Source organism: Propithecus coquereli, unplaced genomic scaffold (genome assembly GCF_000956105.1).
Source record: "Propithecus coquereli isolate 6110/MARCELLA unplaced genomic scaffold, Pcoq_1.0 Scaffold296, whole genome shotgun sequence".
NCBI lineage: Eukaryota > Metazoa > Chordata > Mammalia > Primates > Indriidae > Propithecus > Propithecus coquereli.
Genome location: NW_012148574.1, coordinates 83,119 through 100,827, shown reverse-complemented (window position 1 = coordinate 100,827; position 17,709 = coordinate 83,119). Strand labels below are relative to the sequence as shown.

At 53.9% G+C, this 17,709-nt stretch overlaps 1 protein-coding gene across 2 annotated transcripts in view; it reads right to left on the bottom strand.

The window, feature by feature from the left end:
- Positions 1-17,038, bottom strand: part of CNDP2 (CNDP dipeptidase 2 (metallopeptidase M20 family)) — a 19,806-nt gene extending 2,768 nt beyond the window's left edge. Inside the window, exons 1-9 of one of the 2 annotated variants that reach the window (XM_012648886.1) lie at positions 16,978-17,038; positions 13,577-13,673; positions 12,602-12,745; positions 9,648-9,810; positions 7,439-7,527; positions 5,834-6,034; positions 4,637-4,721; positions 3,665-3,825; positions 1,603-1,767 (exon numbers count right to left, since the gene is read on the bottom strand). In XM_012648886.1, coding sequence (XP_012504340.1) covers positions 1,603-1,767; positions 3,665-3,825; positions 4,637-4,721; positions 5,834-6,034; positions 7,439-7,527; positions 9,648-9,810; positions 12,602-12,745; positions 13,577-13,636 — 1,068 coding nt within the window. In that variant the 5' untranslated portion in view covers positions 13,637-13,673; positions 16,978-17,038. Of the gene's footprint in view, positions 1-1,602; positions 1,768-3,664; positions 3,826-4,636; positions 4,722-5,833; positions 6,035-7,438; positions 7,528-9,647; positions 9,811-12,601; positions 12,746-13,576; positions 13,674-16,012; positions 16,582-16,977 lie in introns of those variants that run through there. The other variant, XM_012648887.1, reaches the window with a different exon arrangement.
- Between the last annotated feature and the right edge of the window lie 671 nt (positions 17,039-17,709).

The following is a 17,709-nucleotide window of genomic DNA, read 5'->3' as shown; positions in this document are numbered from 1 at the left end:
ACAGGCGTGAGCCACCACACCCGGCCGAAGGCAACGTTTTAATCTCAGGCAATTCGCCCTTTACAAAGATATTCCAAATGATAATATTTAAATTATGTTTATCTTCCCAGGATGCCTTTTAAAAACAAAAAAAAAAGAAAAGAAATTAAGTTTAAAAATAATGTTTCCTGCCTTGCTTTATGTTAAGGACAGTGTTTGTGTCCCCCCAAAATTCATACACTGAAGCCTTAACCCCCACTATTACTGCATTTGGAGATAGGCCTTGATGGAAGTATTAAATAATTAAGGTGTGAGGCACAGCTGCAAACGTAAGAAGCTGCGTTTGCTCAGTTCTGCTCGCCACATGATTTCACAAGCCCGTGACTCGCCCTGCCGCTCTCCAGAATGACGCTCTGAGGACAAAACAGGACGGCGCGCACGACCCCACATCTCCTGTCTGAGTCACTATGCTCCCTAAGAGACAGACGAACCCGGCCTTTGCCTTTTCCTGCACATAGGTGACGTCTGATGGGCCAGGACTACGCCTCTGTCACCCGTAACCGGATGCGCTCTGACACCCAAGCTCTGATGCGGTTCCGCTCGCCTGCACTTCCGGGCACGTCTGATGTGATTTTCCGGGGGCTGAGCCCGCCGCCTGCGCACGAGCTGTGAGCCTAAATGCGTTGCAGACCATCTGAGAGAGGCCCTCTGAGAAAGGGCTCTCGGGCTGTCGCCTCTGTCTACAGCGCTCAGCAAGCCTTCTGAGTAACACTTGCGTCCATTCTTTAAAAGCTTGCCTTTTTTTCTTTAGTCGACGAAGGTTAAACGAGGTCAGAAGGATGAGCGTCCCGACGAGAGGAGACAGCGGAGCGCTCGCTCTCTCTGCCCCGTGAGGACAGGCCAGGAGGCGGCTGTCCGCAGCCAGGAAGAAGAGGCCCTCGCTTGCCGGCATTTTGATCTTGGACTTTGCAGCTTCCAAAGCTGGGAGAAGTACAATTCTGCCACTTAAGCCGCCAGTCTGTGGTGTTCACTACGGCAGCCCGAGCTGACTAAGACACTTTATATGAACGACCACAGACTCGGTTTCATCTAGACCTGAGCTGGAGCCGGGGCTGACCCAGGGACACCCTCTCCTGGCAAGACCTCACTTTTCAGCGTGGGGAGCGGCCTCCCCTCCTGTTCCCAACAGGGAAGATGCGCATCCATCTCTTCACAAAATCTTCTCCGATGAGGGTGACGGCTCGGCAAGGCTGGCCAACCTGCAGCCACTGAGTCTCCCTCCACCCTGCCTGTCACCACGCAGAGAGGCGGCTCCCTTGGACTCTGACCAGAACATATTTGGCCCAAAAGAGCATTTGACTTGGAGCCTTGGAGCTAGGTGAGGTCAGAGGTCAGATGTGGCATGCCTCAGTAGTAGCAAAGGTCACTTGCATGCGATGCTGTTTATGTGGCCTTCGTTTCTGAAAAGTTTCTGGATTGCTTACTGTAGTGATCACCAAGCCGGCAAGAGCCAAGCAGTGGGACATGTGAGGTCTGGGTTTTTGCCCTACTAAAAGCCTTTTGTCACCTACATCTCGGACGTAGCCCTCAGCCCCCAGGCCAAGTCCCCGTGCCCCCACTTGCCTGCTCACTGACGACTTCGGGAGTCATGTTTGGCACGAGCCTGATGGAGAACTTGCCGATCACTTTCCTAGGAATCACGGTCTTGGCCCCTGCCCCGGAGAAGGCGCCTTCGATGCCATGCAGGGAGAGGGACGGGTAGCGCCACCGGTGCATGAGGATGTCTTTCTGCAGGAAAACGGCAGGGGGTCAGAGCAGCTTAGGCTTTTGGTGTCAGCCCTGTCTGCTCACCGGGGAGACGGGAACGCTGGCAGGGAATCAGCTGTGCAGAGACAGGGCCCGGCCTGGGGTCCTGACACCCACTGGCAGGAGGTACAGACACGGGGACCCCCTCCCAGGCAGGGCTGGTTAGAGCCCACCCCAAAGGTGCTCTGGAGCCGCTAGGACACGAAGGAGGCCTCTGCCCAGGTCTCAGCAGCTGCAGGCGCGGCACCCACTGCCTCTCACTGCAGCCTGGATGGCTCAGGTTTACCCAGCGGACCAAAGAGACCCTCTGGAGAAGATGGTGCCCGAGGAACCCAGAGTGTCACGGTCCCACCAACGTCAGAGCTCCTGAGGAGCCAGGTGCTCCAGGGGATGCAACACAGGCCACCTGCAGACCTCCCGGGCCCAGGGCACAGAAGGGGTGCTTGTCCCTACAGGAGAGGAGAGCCAGCCTGCACCCGTGTCCCGGTGTGGACCCGTGAACGCTGATAGGCACCATCCCCCACAGCCCGGGCACCGGTAGGAGGCAGCCTGTTTCCCCAGCGTATGACCGACACTATGACCTTTCTACATGCCCTTTGCATCCCAGAGGCAGGAGAGCATATGCAGCCACCTAAAGGGGCTTCCAGAAGGTTCTTGGGACTTAGCCACTTAACCTGTGGACTTCTCCTTGTTTGTGAACCAAGGCACTCAGTGACATCTGGAAGGAATGTATAGGCCCTGGCATACCCTACCTAGACACAAACACAAAGGAAAAGGGCAGGAGGAACAGTAGTTTGCTCAGAACCCAGCTTTCCCGGACTGGCCCCTTCCATGACGAACCCGCCCTGGTCTACGGCGTCACTGACTAGTCGGCTGCCGGTGGTGACCTGCTCTTCCTACCCCAGAGGACCCTCCCTGAGGTGTCGTGCGTCCCAGGCAACCCCTACTGCCTACAACGGCCTCACTGGTCTCCCCGCTGCAGTTTCAGCCCCACGCCTCCGCCCGTAATTGTCCCCAACGTGGCATCCCGCAAGCTTACAGCGTTGCCACGGCTCCTGTCTCCAGGGTGACGCTGGAGCCTCTCGCAGACCGAGGGCCTTCACGCCAGGCACTGCGGTCTCGTTCCCAGGCCTCACCCTGCTGCCCAGCAGGCCCGTCCCCAAACAGCAGCCGTGGCTATGCTCTTGCCAATGCCCACGGCAGCCCCGCGGCTCTGCCGGCCCACAGCCGCCTCCTGCAGTGCGCCGCGGAGGCTCAGCTGCTCCCAGCCTGCGACCATCCCCTCGCGCACCAACAGCCTTTGATGCCACCCGCGTGGGCCTTGGCGTCCTTCTGTGGTTCTGGGAGAGACAGAACCCGGGGCCACGCTGGGCCTCACTCCTCGGGCAGCCCCGGGGCCACACTCGCAGGCTGTTGCTGGACTCAACGCTGGCTAAGTCGAAGGTGCGGAACTTACAGCTACGCCTCAGAAACCAAGAACTAGTAAGGAGAACAGTCAAGACACGATTTTCCCCAACAATTAAGTAAATACTGAGCAAACAGTCTCCACCCTGGCGCTTGGCTCTGGTGCAGCTTAAGGGATCTTGGCCCCGTGGAGAAGAGGTCTCCCTACGAACACAAATACGGCAAAGCCACCGGGACAGGAGACGGCCCCGCGCGTCCTCTCACACCCCCCCAACCCCGAAAGAAGCCCAAAGGGGGTCCGAAAATCCGAAAAAACCAAAGAACCCCAACCCGGGCAACCCCCGCCTTCCGAAACGCCGGGCCCGCCGCCGAACCCGGGGCCCCCAAAATCCAACCCCCCCCCCCAAGGAACCCCCGGACATGGGACAGGCGACGCAGGCCTGGCAGATGCGCGCGCGAGACCCCGAGCCCGCACCTTGCAGCCGTGCAGGAGGGTCTGGGCCCCCACGTCCTTGGCGAACTCCTCCATGTCGAAGTCGATGTGGTCGTAGAGCGAGTGCTCCTCCTCCGTCACGGCGGCCACGGCCTCGTTAATGCCGGGGACCAGGATGTTCCCCTTCTTGTCGACCAGGGAGCCTGAGGAAAGCGGCAGAGGGTTGCAGCGTGCACGACAGGCGGCACAAAAGCACCGGCTCCTTCCTGCGCTGGCCGGGGACGTCGGGCTCGGGAGAGACGCTGCTCAGGCCCCATCCGGAGCCTCACGCTCAATGAGCCATTTAATCCCCGTAACAGCCAATGAGGGGCCGCGTCACTCGCTTCCGCCGACACAGAGACTAGGGGGCAGGCGGCCCACAGACCGTCCTCCGTCACTGAACGGGATGCATGCTGAGCCCCCCGCTCCACACAGGTGTGCTCTGACAGCCACCGCACCGCCCCACAGGAAACAAGCGGCTCCCACACCGAGGTGGGAGAGCCATGAGTGGGACAGAGCAGACCCCGACCCCAGAGACTACACTGCCGTCACCGGGCCACGGCCGCGGGGGAGGCCGGAGCTGCACGTGGCCTATGGCAGGAGGATGCCAGGAAGGGGAGGGCGTGGTTCTCGCTCTCCAAGAGCTGACGGAGCAGACGGCCACAGACGGGGTGGTTATGAAGTAAAACAGACCAAAGTAAATGCCCTCGGGAGACGTGGAAGATGACAGACCAAGGACGGACGGGGTCACGTGACTCGGTGGACCAGCCAGGACCTGGGGAGGCGTCAGGTGCCTAGATGCAGCGGGGGTCGGGGGTCTTAGAGGGAGTCGGGGGAGGTAAGGTCGGAACCGAGCGGAAGCTGGTTCATGCAGGAGGCGGACACAACCCAGTGCTGACAACAGACAGCCTGCAGGGGACGCTGGGCGCTCCCCCCATCCCCACGGCGCTGACCCGACGCCAGGCCCGGGCTTACCCATCAGCGAGATGAGATCGGTCATGGCCTCGTGCACCGAGCCCCCGTACACCCCCGAGTGGAGGTCCTTGTCGCTGCACTCCACCTGGGCGGGAACAAAGGCCGCTTTATCTGGCTGCTCAATGTGAGCTTATTTTTATCATGTGACAGTAAATTGAACAAAGAGCATTTATAAGACTTGAATATTTTCCAAATCCTAATTTGCTCCCTCAATGACCAAAGCAAGGCTTTTCCCAAATTAAAAAACTTAGGCAGGAACAAAAAATACTCTTGGGTAGGCGAACCGTGAGGAAACTGGACACACTGGCCCAGGTGAAGTATGCGCAGGGCAACCTCTCTGCCGCTCCGCGCCTCTTCCGGAAGTTTCACAAAGACGGTGCATCTGTGTGCTGGGTGGGCAACACCCAACACGAATAATAACCAACAGGGACCAGAGCCCGGGGACCTGGGCTCAGATCTCCCCCACGACCTGGAGCCATGTACCCAGGGCGAGGTGGCCAATGGCTGTGAGCCTCGTCTCGTCTCCGTGTCACACGTGGGAAGGGGAACAGCGCTCCCCACAGCACCGGGACGTCAGGCAGGTCACCATAAAGCCCAGAGTGAGCGCGCGGCGCAGTAACTGCACCATCTCCAGCGCTGCTCAGGCCGTGAAGGACTTCCACAGACAAGGTCTAACTTAACCATGGCCCCGGGGTGCGGGACCCCGCCCTCATCCGGGAGCTGCCCACCAACCAGCAAGCGGCAGAGTCCGGCCCACGCCCAGCCTTTCCCGGGCTCCGGTGCCTCAGTTTCTCTTTACCCACCGCGGCGTCCCGCAGCCCGCAGGTTCCCTCAGTCACGGGACCGGAGCTTAAGCGCGGAAGTACAAATATTTCAACTTTTAAAAGAGAGTGTTCCTGAAATGCTTTGTGTATGTACATCTGAGACTAGCATTTCATCTCTTCTCAGTGGCTCCAAGGCGACATCACAAACATCATGGTCCTGACAGACATCACAGCAAAGCTGAGTCCCAATCGCCGCAGCCCTCGCCTGGCCACTGCCGCGGCTACAGAAGCCGAGAGTCGGGCGCTAAGCAGGCTCTGGGCTTCCCCTCCCGCGTGGCTGACTCCTGGGGACTCGCCTACTTTGGGACAGGAAGAACAAGGAGACCTGGGGGCGGCGCAGTGTGAAATGGAGCCTGGGAAGGCGGCACCACACCTCGATGAAGAAGTAGCAGATGCCCCTGAGGCCGTAGGTGATGCACGGCTTCTTCTTCCCCAGCCAGTAGTTGTCAGAAATGCAGATGTAGTCCACATCTTTAAAGAACTTGTCTTTCTGTGCAAAGATCAGCTCATCCAGACCCTCGGAGCCCGACTCCTCCATGCCTTCCAGGCAGAACCGGATGTTCACAGGAATCTCCTGTGGGCAAGAAATGGCGTGAGCAGGTCCCCAGCTTTGCCGTGCTTGCCTTCTAGAAATAACACACAGGACTATGGATTTCAAATATCTGACCTCCTTCAGGTCGACCGCAGAGCCTGCTCTGTGCACCAGGTGGTGGCCCCTCCCCGGCACCGGCCTGCCCGAGCCCATCCTGGCAGGGAGCCGTCCACACACCACTGTCCACACACTCAGCGCGGGCAGCGCAGCTTTCCCTGGAGAGCTCAGTGGTAACCTGCAGCCTCACCCTGTCTGGAGCATGCTTTGCGGTTTATGGGAGCTCCCCCGACTCTGGGGCTCCCCTCCAGAGATGAGAAAACGAGGTTGCTCGTGGAGCTGGCGATTCGCCAAAATCCACACAGATTAAGGAACGGCAGGGCCTAAATTCAAACTCGAGTCCCAAGCCACGCCCAGAGGGCACTGTTCTCTAGATGCTTCCTCCCCACCCTCCTCCTCCTCTTCTGCCCCCACACGAAACCTTTCACGAGACCTCGATCTGTGCAGCGAGTCTACATGGAGCTGCTCTGAGAAGCTCTGCCTTGAACACGGCCACCACTGAGCCACCAAGGGGTAGCCCCAGACCTCAAGGTGCCTCCACCACCGCTGAGGCTGAGGGCTTCCTAGTTCCCCCCGTGCCCACCACGCAGAGCTGGCCTCGGCCAGGCCAGGGCGGGTGGTTCTGGGAGGCACTTCCTTGCCACGTAAAATGACCCCTGGACCAGAGGGTCGAGACCCTTTTCGGAGCTGACCTCCCATGCTTTGACAAAAATGCTTATCTTATTATTTTACCACAATATGAGATAAAAGCAAGATGCAAAAATGTCTATACGACATGATGGCGATGAGGCTAACACCAATTGAAAATCTTGGTAAATAAAATCCTAACAGTCTTCGAGTATTAGGATTTAGGCAAGTTTTTCTCTCCACTTTTCTGTATTTTGCCAACTTTTAATAGTGGGCAGATATTTCATAGTTAAGGAGATAGATTTTTTTTTAAAATAAAATTTATTTTTAGGGGGACATAAACCACACGGAGCGAGTAAGGGCTCTGTCCGATGCCACAAAGCCCACGTCACGTTCTGGCAAGTGGCCACTCACAGGGACAGTCAACAACTAAAAATTCACATTTCCTGCGCTGGCAAAAACCTTGCCAAGTCATCAATATTATGACCTTTGAGCGTCTGTAAAACAATTAAACTTTTAATGTTTCCTAAGGCTGGAAAACAAACGTACAATCTAGGTCTGAGTCAGCTGCGCTGACACGGGCGTGGGCGGCCAGCGTTCTCCCACGCAGTGACCTTGACGAGCTGCTGTGTGAACAGAAGCTCATCTTTGTGTTGCTAAGACAGAACCAGCGAATCGGGCCGAACTCAGCGTGGGGCGTACCTGGCCTGTCTTCTGGTAAGCTTCCAGGGCGTTCATCCAGCCGGCCACCGGCCCCTTGTCATCGGTTGAGCCTCTCCCATACAGCTTGCCTGGGACAGCAATCAGCAAGTTCATAAAGTCAGGATTACGACAAAATTGAAAGGAGCATATCTCAGGTGAGCATCTGATGACACCCGAGCACGCACGGTCCCCGAGCGCGGCTTCCCTTCCAGTCGGGAGCCCTGAGTCTCCACCCAACGCTGTTGCTGGAATTTACTGGAGAATTCACCACAATCGCAGAGGCAAGTCATGTGGATATCCCCCTCCCGTGGTTGTTGTGGCAGCCAGCCAGCGCTTGAATATCACCGCCAATTGGTTAGCTGGTTAAAACTATTGACCGTGAGCAACTCGGGCCACAGAGCCCAGTCACACTCAGGAAACACTGCACCGTTATTAAAACCGTTACCAAAAAAGAACTACGAATCTCACCCCGCCCAACTTGACAACTAATTCGATAAAGAATAGAACTTATTTATTATTATTCTCCTTCTCTCTTTGCTATCACTTTGAAAACTAGAGGATTTGATATCGCTTCCAATGAGAGCAATCGGTCTCCACAATTCCCCTCCACCCTTGCCTCTGGGACCATCACAGAGGCAGACGCTGGGCTCGGAAGCTGACAACGTGATCCGAAGACCAGCTCAAACCCCCCTCCCACCTCTGCCCCACGACCCAGGGGTCAGCCTCATGGCACCAGGCGAGCAAGGCAGCTGCACACGGCCTGCCGCGCTCAGGCTCGACACCTCGCTGGGCCTCGCGCTGTCCTGGCCAGTCTTGCACTTCCTCACGCTCGGACTGCTTTGACGGTCAGGCGGCTTCGGTATGGCCCACCCCAAAGTGGTGTGAAGCCAAAAGCCATCATTACCTTAGCAATTTCCTTTTATAAACAAAACTCAACTTTTCACAAAAGCTGAAGATCAAATGCAAGCTCTCCTAAAAAAGATCCTCATCCCTGCAACAATCACTGAGCCACTGTGGTGGTGGCACGGTGCCCACGGCTCAGAGGTGTGCCTCAGCCAGGGAGACAAACATGGCCTGCTCCCCCCAATCCCAGGACGCCCCGGCCAGGGTGGGCAGCACGTGGCTGGGGTTGCCATGAAGCTGCTCCGCGGTGAGGAGCTCCTCTAGGTCCATGGACAGTGCAGGGTCCCCGAGAGTGGCACTGGGGAGGGCTGAGAGGACGCCCAGGGGCCGGCCTCACAGAGGACCAGGAGGTGGTGACCGGTGCTGACACCGTGCAGGCGCGCAGGTGGGCCGGGGGAGGAGGCACGCAGGCTCCCAGGGGCTGCGTGTGGTCCCTCGGGCTGGTGCAGGTGGGAGGAGCAGAGACAAGCAGTTCTGCTCCGGACAGAGCGAGTCCACGTGTCCAGGAGCAGCCACGTGGACGTGCGGCCTGACACTCACGAGGAGCCCGAGTGCCCACAGAAGGCCAGTCCCACGGTTACTCTAGTTAGTAATCACCCTGGGCTGAGGACAATGGTATCGAATTAAACTCCATAAGACGTTGCTTTGAGTAAAGTCATTTTGCAGTTTGGCACAGTAATGAACAGAATCGCACTGAGTCAGGAAGGGTCTGAACAGACCCGACGATCCAGTCTGAAGGCGTTTGATGAGAGAGTCGGGAACTTCGCCCAAGGGGGCGAGGCACAAAGGAAGGTCAAAGTCTGTCACGTACAGAAACGTGAACACTCAGAAATGGAAGCAAAGACCTTCACACCAAACGGGGACAGGGAGTAAAGGGGCCAGCCTACTCGGGTCCCTCGGCAGGTGCCCTCGAGGAAAGGCTGGCAGTGAGCAACAGTGACATGGCCACCGTGACCCGGGCAGGACGGGAGGGAAGACTCAGCTCCCGGGCGGGCAGGTGGCAGGTGCTGGTCCTGAGACACACCCCGCCAGGTCGGGGGAGGCAGTGGACCGCAGGCTTTGGGGGCTGCCCTGCCTCAGGTCAGGACGTGTGTCCTGAGAGGAAGCCGCAGTAATAAAGGGAAGCCTGGGGCCCTGGCCACGAGGACTCCTTCCCACCAGAAAGGCAGGTTTCTGAAGTTTCAACCCCGAGGCTCCCGAGAGAAACTTCTGGAACCCAATTTCTAGCTCATGTTAAAAATAACCTGTACTGGGAAGGGAGAGCACGAGACTGTCGGCGACTTTCCGACAGTAACACAGCGCTCACCGTCACGCTCCACCAGGGTGAAGGGCTCGCTGTCCCAGCCGTCCTCCAGCGCCGCCGGCTGCACGTCCAGGTGGCCGTAGACACACACCGTCTTCTTCCGCGGGTCCGAGCCCAGCTTGCTGAGCAGGATGGGAGGAAGGGGGATCTCCGAGCCGTCGGGGAGCTGCGAGGGAGAGGAACGTCAGCAAGGGCAGCCTCTGTTTAAGACGCGCGGCATTCCCGGCACATACCAAAATACCTTGAGCTTTTTTATCCACAACCAACCTCTACTGTAGAGTTTAACGTCGCATTGTTCAACGTAGTCAGTGATGAGTAAGAATTGACTTTCCTGTAATCCAGAGCACATAAGCTCCGTGACGTTTACAAACCACGGGCAGTTGCAAAATTTTTAAAGGCTGATTTTTCTTTAACTTTCTGTAACAAAGCATGGAGGCTGGTCTTGGCAACTTAGTTCATTATTTTCTGAAAAGATGGTTAACAACAACTAGTCTTAAATCAGAAGACACATTTTTGAAATTCTGTGTGTGGATGACCACACGCACAGACACAGTGCACGTGAACCACACCAAACGGGAAAGTGGTAGCTGGTGCTCCGCCTGCGCTGGTCCCAGAGGCCTTGTCAGTCACAAGCCCTCGAGACTGGGGATGTAAGTGAGGCCCAGAACTCTCTCTGGGTCTCGGCAAAGGCTAAGCCATCCAAGGCTGTTTCCAACTTTCATGTCAGGTCGACGTCTCCACCTTTTACTTTAGACCATGGCCCACTCAGGCTGTGCAAAAACCCTACAGCCCACGTAGGTCCTACGATCCAACAGAAAAAACCCGGGATCACTACGGAGTATCACGAGCAAATGGCAGGGAAGGGTGCGAGCACCGCGCTTTTGTTTTAGCTGCAGGACGGGATCACACATACTAGAACATCACACCCCTGTGCATTCGTCTAGTTACTAAAAACTACTGTTCATGAAAATAGGCATTAATAAACATAACACACCAACTAAACTGATAATGCAGTTAAACAAGCAATTTACAATTAAGAGGTAAGATGAGCAGCAAACTGAAAACGAAGCCCTGATCAGGGCAACACTGGTGCCAAAGGGTCCCTCCCCCAACTCTAGGGCTCCCAAGCTCCAAATGTGCAAGCTCATTAGGGAACTTGGCAGGCGGCTGGAATTCTTGTAGGATACAGGATGTTTTTTCAGTAATTTCAGTAACTCTTGTAACCCACTCGCTACTTGTGTGCGGCAGTTGGACTGATGTCCCTCAGCCACACAAACTGCCCTCGGGCTGGGTGTGCCAGTCAGTTCTCACCAGGGCGGCCTGCAGCCACCAGAGGCAAATAACTGTTCCTTAAAAACCCCTGTCCTGGTCACAGAGAACACACGGCCTCAGTGGTCACAGCTGGACCTCAGCTTGCCTGAGCAAGAAATTGACTTTTAAACAATAACAGATTTTCTATAAATAAATTTCTGCTCCATAGAGCTCCAGTGAAATACTTCTGGGCCCATAAGTGAAACTGTTCTGAAATTCACTAGGACCTCAAGCTCCCAACGCCGTCATTCCTCCGTAAGCCTGGAAACACTCCAGCTGCGGCGCTTCCCTGTGAAGACACCCAGGTCCACCCTCACACCTGCCTGAAGTCACCGTCACTCTCTGAACAATGGAGCCTTGTTGCCAAACGAGCGCACGGGAAGAGGAGAGGTGTTGCCACCCCACACTGCAGCTTCTCCGCAGAACTTTTCTACCAGTGACAACATCTTTCAATTCTTGATAAAAGTCGGTGTCATATATTTCAAAATTGTATAATAGTGATTTTAGTCTTTTATAGAAGGTCTTTTCTTTAGAACTGCACTGTAATGTCAGTGATAAATGGAGTAAATCTGTCTACTGTGATGAAACAACTCTTAAAACTTATTTACCTCGCCTAGAATTTTTTTATGTATCAGGAAAAAAGGGAGGGAGAGCGAGTCAAGTGTGCGCCTCAAAGGAAACACTACAAAGACACTTGGTTTATTCTCCCAAGGGTGTGGGGAAATTGCTGGGAAGCTGTAATACATCTTAAGTCAACTATTAAATTTGCCTTCAGAAGAAAATCTCAAATGAACAACACTGGATTGGGAATTTAATCCCGGCTTTGCAAGAAATTTACTGTGGGCTCCCAGTGGATGCAAAGCCCACCGGGGCCTCAGGTTTCTTGCACTGATGAAATGAGTGCACTGAACTCAATGTCCATCCAAAATTCCAGGACTGTGACTTCAATTGGACACCTAAATCATCAGGCAAGAGAACTGAGATAACCCAAAACTTGTCACATTCTGTAATATAAAAGGATATCACAAACTTTGAAAATATACGGCATGAAGCATGCAATTCACCTGGAGCTGAAATCATCTGAAACTAAAATAGTGGAATAACCTACCATGATGTGCAATTGTTCACTTAAGAAGAAAACAAACTGTTCTTACCTGTCAGAATCCTGTCTTAAAATGCAACTGACCCCAGCAACCACCCGCCCCACCGCCCCACAAATATCTCTTATGAAAAAGTGCTGTTCTACCAATTGTGATGCTTTAGGTTGCAGGCTGTACGGATTCGGGGAGAGGTCCTTATTATTTTCAAATTGACACCGGTAAAGTGTAACTTCCTAGTTTGAAAGCCTACTGATTTCTGGGATGGGAATCTCAGCTATTCTCTAAGAACGACAGTTACATTAACTCATTCTTGAGCAACCACCACGGATCTCCTTCCTGGAGAAAAATGCTGAGTATCCCAAAACCTTTGCCCCAGTCCGGCCGAAGCAATCATATACTGAACTTAGGATCCAAATCAGACCCTCCTGTTTGTTTTCAACACTAGCAGGACATCTGAAACGAAAGCTCTTTCCTGAACTCGTGGAGTCCGATCAGCTGCGGGCAGATCGTCTGTGGCTCTGCAACGCGAGGAATGCCGGCTTATACCTTTTGTTTTCCGATGTCCACCAGTTCCACGGAGCCGCCCAGCTGCTTGATGTCTGCAGCCGCGACTTCCATCATCCTCCTGACTTCGCCTCTCTTCTCGGGCCACGCGGACACACTCTGGATGGCCACCCATTTTGCAAGTTTCTGTGTGTGGATAACAAGCAAAAAGGGAGTCTGAAAAGGTGTTCCTTGAGGCAGGAAAGGTTTTCATAATTTTGCCAGATTTCAGGCACACAAAGTTCATTTACTGCCTGTGGCCACTCCATTTTGAACAGATGGAGAAGAATAGACCCATCACATTTGCTTTTTGTTTAAGATTTTAAAAACTGTTTGTACTAACTCCATGCCAAGAACTAGAGCATGAAAGAAAAACTGTCAGAATGTGTATTTTTAACCATTAGGGATAAAGTGAATGTAAAATACACAAAGGTCCATAATTAAGTTTACATTTGAATCCAAGGAAATTACAACTGAAAGATACAAAAAACACCCAACCTTGGCACAGTCCACATCTGCCTGTTTATCATCCTGACAATGGCCAAGTTCTCAAAGTATAACTTTTAGAATGAGAATTCTAAAGGTTTCATCTGAAATGTGTCTACTAAAAAGAACCTTAAAGCATAATTCTTTAGGTTAACATCAAGAAACAAATTAATATTTAACATTACTGAACCACTTATAACATGCTAAAGGCGAACTAGTTTTTCACCTTCCCTACCATAAGATATTGTAGATGGAGATTAAACAAAAATCTTGGATTACCTTTGCTATTCTCAGAAACATATACTAACACTTTCTGTCAAAAGCCAAATGTGTAACTTACACTGTAATGGGAAGGTGGAGGAACAGCTCTCTAGGTAACACTTTTAATACTTGATTTAAATGCCATCACTCATATTAGCTTCTTGAAAGTTCTCTGAGCCCCATAGGATTAAACCAAAATTTAACATTTACTAGAATGAAATATTCCCTTACCTTAATGTAGTAATCCTGATTTTCATCGATGTACTTAAACAGGGTAGTAAGGGCCGACATCTTTCCACCAGATCCCAGGCGCAGATCTCCACGATTCCTGGAAGAGCTGCAGGTCAGTCCTGCCTCTAGGAGGGACAGGCTGGGCTGTAAAGTGCTACCCCACCCCCCAGCATTGCAACATCAGCATCACGAGGACGCCCCAGGAAGTGACTGCAGCTTCAGAGACAAAAGCTCTGGGAACGAGTTGGAGACGCAAATTGATCTTCCTTTCTTTCTTGGAAGGAAAATCTATACAAAACTGGGTGTCAAATGGCAGCTAACCAAAGGAAGGGCCCGAGTTTAAGACAATCCAATGAAACTAAAAGTAGGTACTTTTGAGTTTTACTGGCACTTACAATTTTTTTTTCAATTCCTAAAGCACACAGAGAACTTTCCACTTTCTGTTACCATGAAGCACATAGTCCCTTCAGGGATCCCGGCTAAGATGTCACATCCTGCCTCTACCACAAAACCCACAAGCCAGACAACAGAGCCCAAGGAAAGCCAGATTCAGTTTAGGAAAGTTGGTGATTGTGGGCCAGGAACAACCCAAGGGCAACAGCTAAACCTCTGAGAACCTAAGAACTTCCAGCGACTACACAGCTGCCCGGCACATTTTCTAACATCCAGTTTTTGGTGCTTGAGACCGAGCAACTCTGTTCCACCTTACAATAAAGGTGAAAACATATTACTTGACTATTTTTAAAAACTGGAATGAATATGAAATAAAAATGGTTCTGGTATTGGGACTCTCAAAATTGGCCCTCTCTCCCTTCTTCAATAGACAATTGGGATTCCTTCAAGTGACAAGACTGAAACTTCAGCAGCAGTGTAGAAGACATCAGCTACACTCAAATTCCAGCAAATTCGGTTCTGAGAGTTTCAGAATCACAGCAGGGAGTGACAAGACCCTATTACAGTGACGTAGTTCCGGAGCACGATGCCAGATAAATGCCTGTGCATCGGCATTCTGTAGGGAACCAGCACTTTCTCTTGGCATAGGATTCCAAAGGGACTTCTAAACAGAGAGGTGGCTTTATCCACTGTGGCGCAGTGTGGTAGCTGTTTAGAAGTTACTCAAGCTGCGCGGGGTAATGAAATCACAGGGTACTGCAAGTAGCAAACATGATTTCTGTTTGGGTGGGGGATAAAACTACTTCCCTCTCAAGTGCCCTCTTCTTACTCTTCAAACTGCAGCAACAGAGCTGAAATATTTACATTCCTCCCAGCCAATCCAGATGGTCTCAGCCGAGGCACTCATGCGGAAGAGCCTCGAGTGAGACAGAGTCCACAATATTGTAGAGGCCTTTTATGAGTGTTAATAAGGTGAAACTTTTATCCACCTGTTGCCAAAAATGTACACAGGGAAGCTACTTGTTTACCTTAAAAGGAACTCTATTTAGCAGGACAATATGCTACACGGGATGTTTTTCATTTGGGTTCACTAAATACAACTAATCCCAAGCTCACTGTGGTATATTCTCATTAGTATTATGTTCTTTGTAGCCAAATTAACCAATGGCCTTCCAGCTAAAGTCATTCAACGATAAACTAGTTATGTGCCGAATAACAATGTTTCCATCAACCACCAAAGAGGGACCTTATTAAAATTGGGTCCCATAAGAATATAATGGAGCTGAAAAACTCCTTTTCCACGTTTGGATACATTTAGATACACGAGTACCAACTATTGTGTTACAAATGCCTACAGTATTCATTACCAAACATTCTGTACAGGTTTGCAGCCTCAGAGCAACATGCTATACATACAGCCCAGGAGTGTAGGAGGCTATATCACTTAGGTTTGTGTAAGTCCACTCTAGGGTGTTAGCACAAGCAAGAAATCACCTGGCGAATTTCTCAGAAAGTATCTCATCCTTAAGTGATGTATGACTATAATTATCTAAGTTGCACCTTTCACCAAAGTAGTGTAGACAGAGACCACAGTTTGTTCAGCTATCGATGCAAAGCCATCAGGGCTGGGCTAAGAGCAACTTCTATTAACCTTAACAGGGTCAAAACAGGTTAGGGCAGGTTCCACTTTCTCTCTCCCACTCATTGTTCCGGGTTATTCCTGTTTCACCTCCCCTAGTACCAAGGCCCTTAAATGGAACCATTTTTATGTCTTGAAGGACCCCATTTCCTAAGGTAAAAGCAATATGTTGGATAGAGCAAAAGCAAAATTATCCTTTCAAATAAATAACAGCCTCACTCCCCTTTTGAAATCTAAAGTTCATGGAAAGCAACATAATTTAAACAGGCTAGCAAGCAGGGAAGCAGAAATTACACGAAGCTCGAAGCTCGCTCCTGGAACTATGCGGCAACACACACATATCACTCTTTTGCTTCTGAGTATCAACACTTGTCCCTTGTTAGTTCCAGGTATATATTAAATACCTGAATCATGGCCTCATGTCTGTTAAAACCACTAAGACAAGGGTAGGATTCTCCAATTCGCCAATATAGAACTTCGCCCTAAACACACTGTGAATGTCTCCTCCTCCACTCCTGCCAGCAAACGTTAGGGACAAGGTATCAGCAGCAGGCCCCCAGGTTCTCAGCCTCATTACACTGAATCTACACTAGGATGACCTCGGAATCTGACTTTGGCAGTGGGGGAGGGGAAGCAGACTGGTGGCCCCGTCTGTGCGGCCCAGGGTCTCAAGGACCTTCCTGCAGTCTGACCCAATATCTCCTCCATTTTACAGGTGAGGACACTGAGGCTGATGTGTGACCTGCCCAAGACCAGCAAGCTGGCGAAGGGACTTTGTCTCCTCTCAGGCGCTTCCTCCTGCAGGCAACCTCCCAGCCCCACACGCGGGGCGCGAGGAGCCCTGTCCTGGGCCCTGTGAACCTGGGGCGCGTCTGTCCAGCAAAAGCAACCTAAGGCTCCGGGAAAGGGGTCTGCCGAAGGAGGCTGGAGTTCTCCGCCGGCCTCTCGGGGAGGCGAGCGACCGACCAGCACTCCCCGCTCCCGGCGACCCCACCCACAGCCAGGGGGCCACCGGAAAGTGTCAGGCGGGCCCGAGCGAAGCGCGCCGCCGACCCTGGGTCACCGGCCATGGGCGCCCCAAGTGTCCCGGCGCCGCTCGGACCCGGCCGGCCGGGCGCTGCGGGCGGGTGGCCTGGCTGCCCAGAGCCGCCCGGGGGTGACCGCGTCCCGGGCCTCTGACTCCGACCGCGCTCGGGCACAGCCCGCATTGTTCCAGCCTGGCTGCGGCCCGGACCCTCAGGATCCCCAGCGAACGAGGCGTGACTCGCGCCGCTGCCCCGGGGCCCTCCCCGTCCGGCCCGCTCCCGGGCTCGCACCGCCCATCCCGGAAGGCCCCGCCGCGGGGACCCAGCCGCGGAGCCCCACTTACCCGCAGCGGGTGGGACGCCGGTTCCGCACCACGTGTCCACGGCCACGCCCCCGGCGCGGGCCCGCCCACCAATCCCGGCCAGGTTCGGAGGGCTGGCGTCGCTCTGCCCCCGTCCCTCCCACCAATCCTCTGCTCCGTCAGAGGCCCAATGTCGCCCCGCCCCTCCCCTTCCACCAATCCCGGTCTTGCCCAGAGGGCTGGTGTCGCCCCGCCCCTCCCCTTCCACCAATCCCGGCCTTGCCCAGAGGGCTGATGTAGCCCCGCCCTGCCCTCCGTCGCCCCGCCCCTCCCCAGCGCTGTGTGGAGTGAGGGGCGGAGCGTTGGGGGCCGGCATTCCCGGGGCCTTGCCGGGGTTCCTGGGAACCCAAGCTCCGGGAGCACCTGGCCCGCGCGGTGGCCTCGCGCTGTGCTTCCCCGCTTGCTCCGGGGTGTGGTCTGAGAAGGCGCCTTTAGTGCAGCTCTGAGGTCCGAAACCGGGGGCCCACACTCCGCCCCGGGGTGCCCCGACTTTGGGAACCCCCGCTGACCCCCGCGCCTGTCCCTGCCACTCCAGGAAGGACAGGGACGTTCTGCGGGTAGCACGTTCCATTCGATGGAGCTTTGATCCCTAGTTCGCAAAGCCCCCCTCCCGGGCACCGGGACCAAGAGCGGAGGCGTTTTAGGGTTTAAGGGCCCTGACCCAGGCGCTGGTGAAGGAAGCGGACCCCCGCCCCGCCTGCTGCGGTCTCAGCC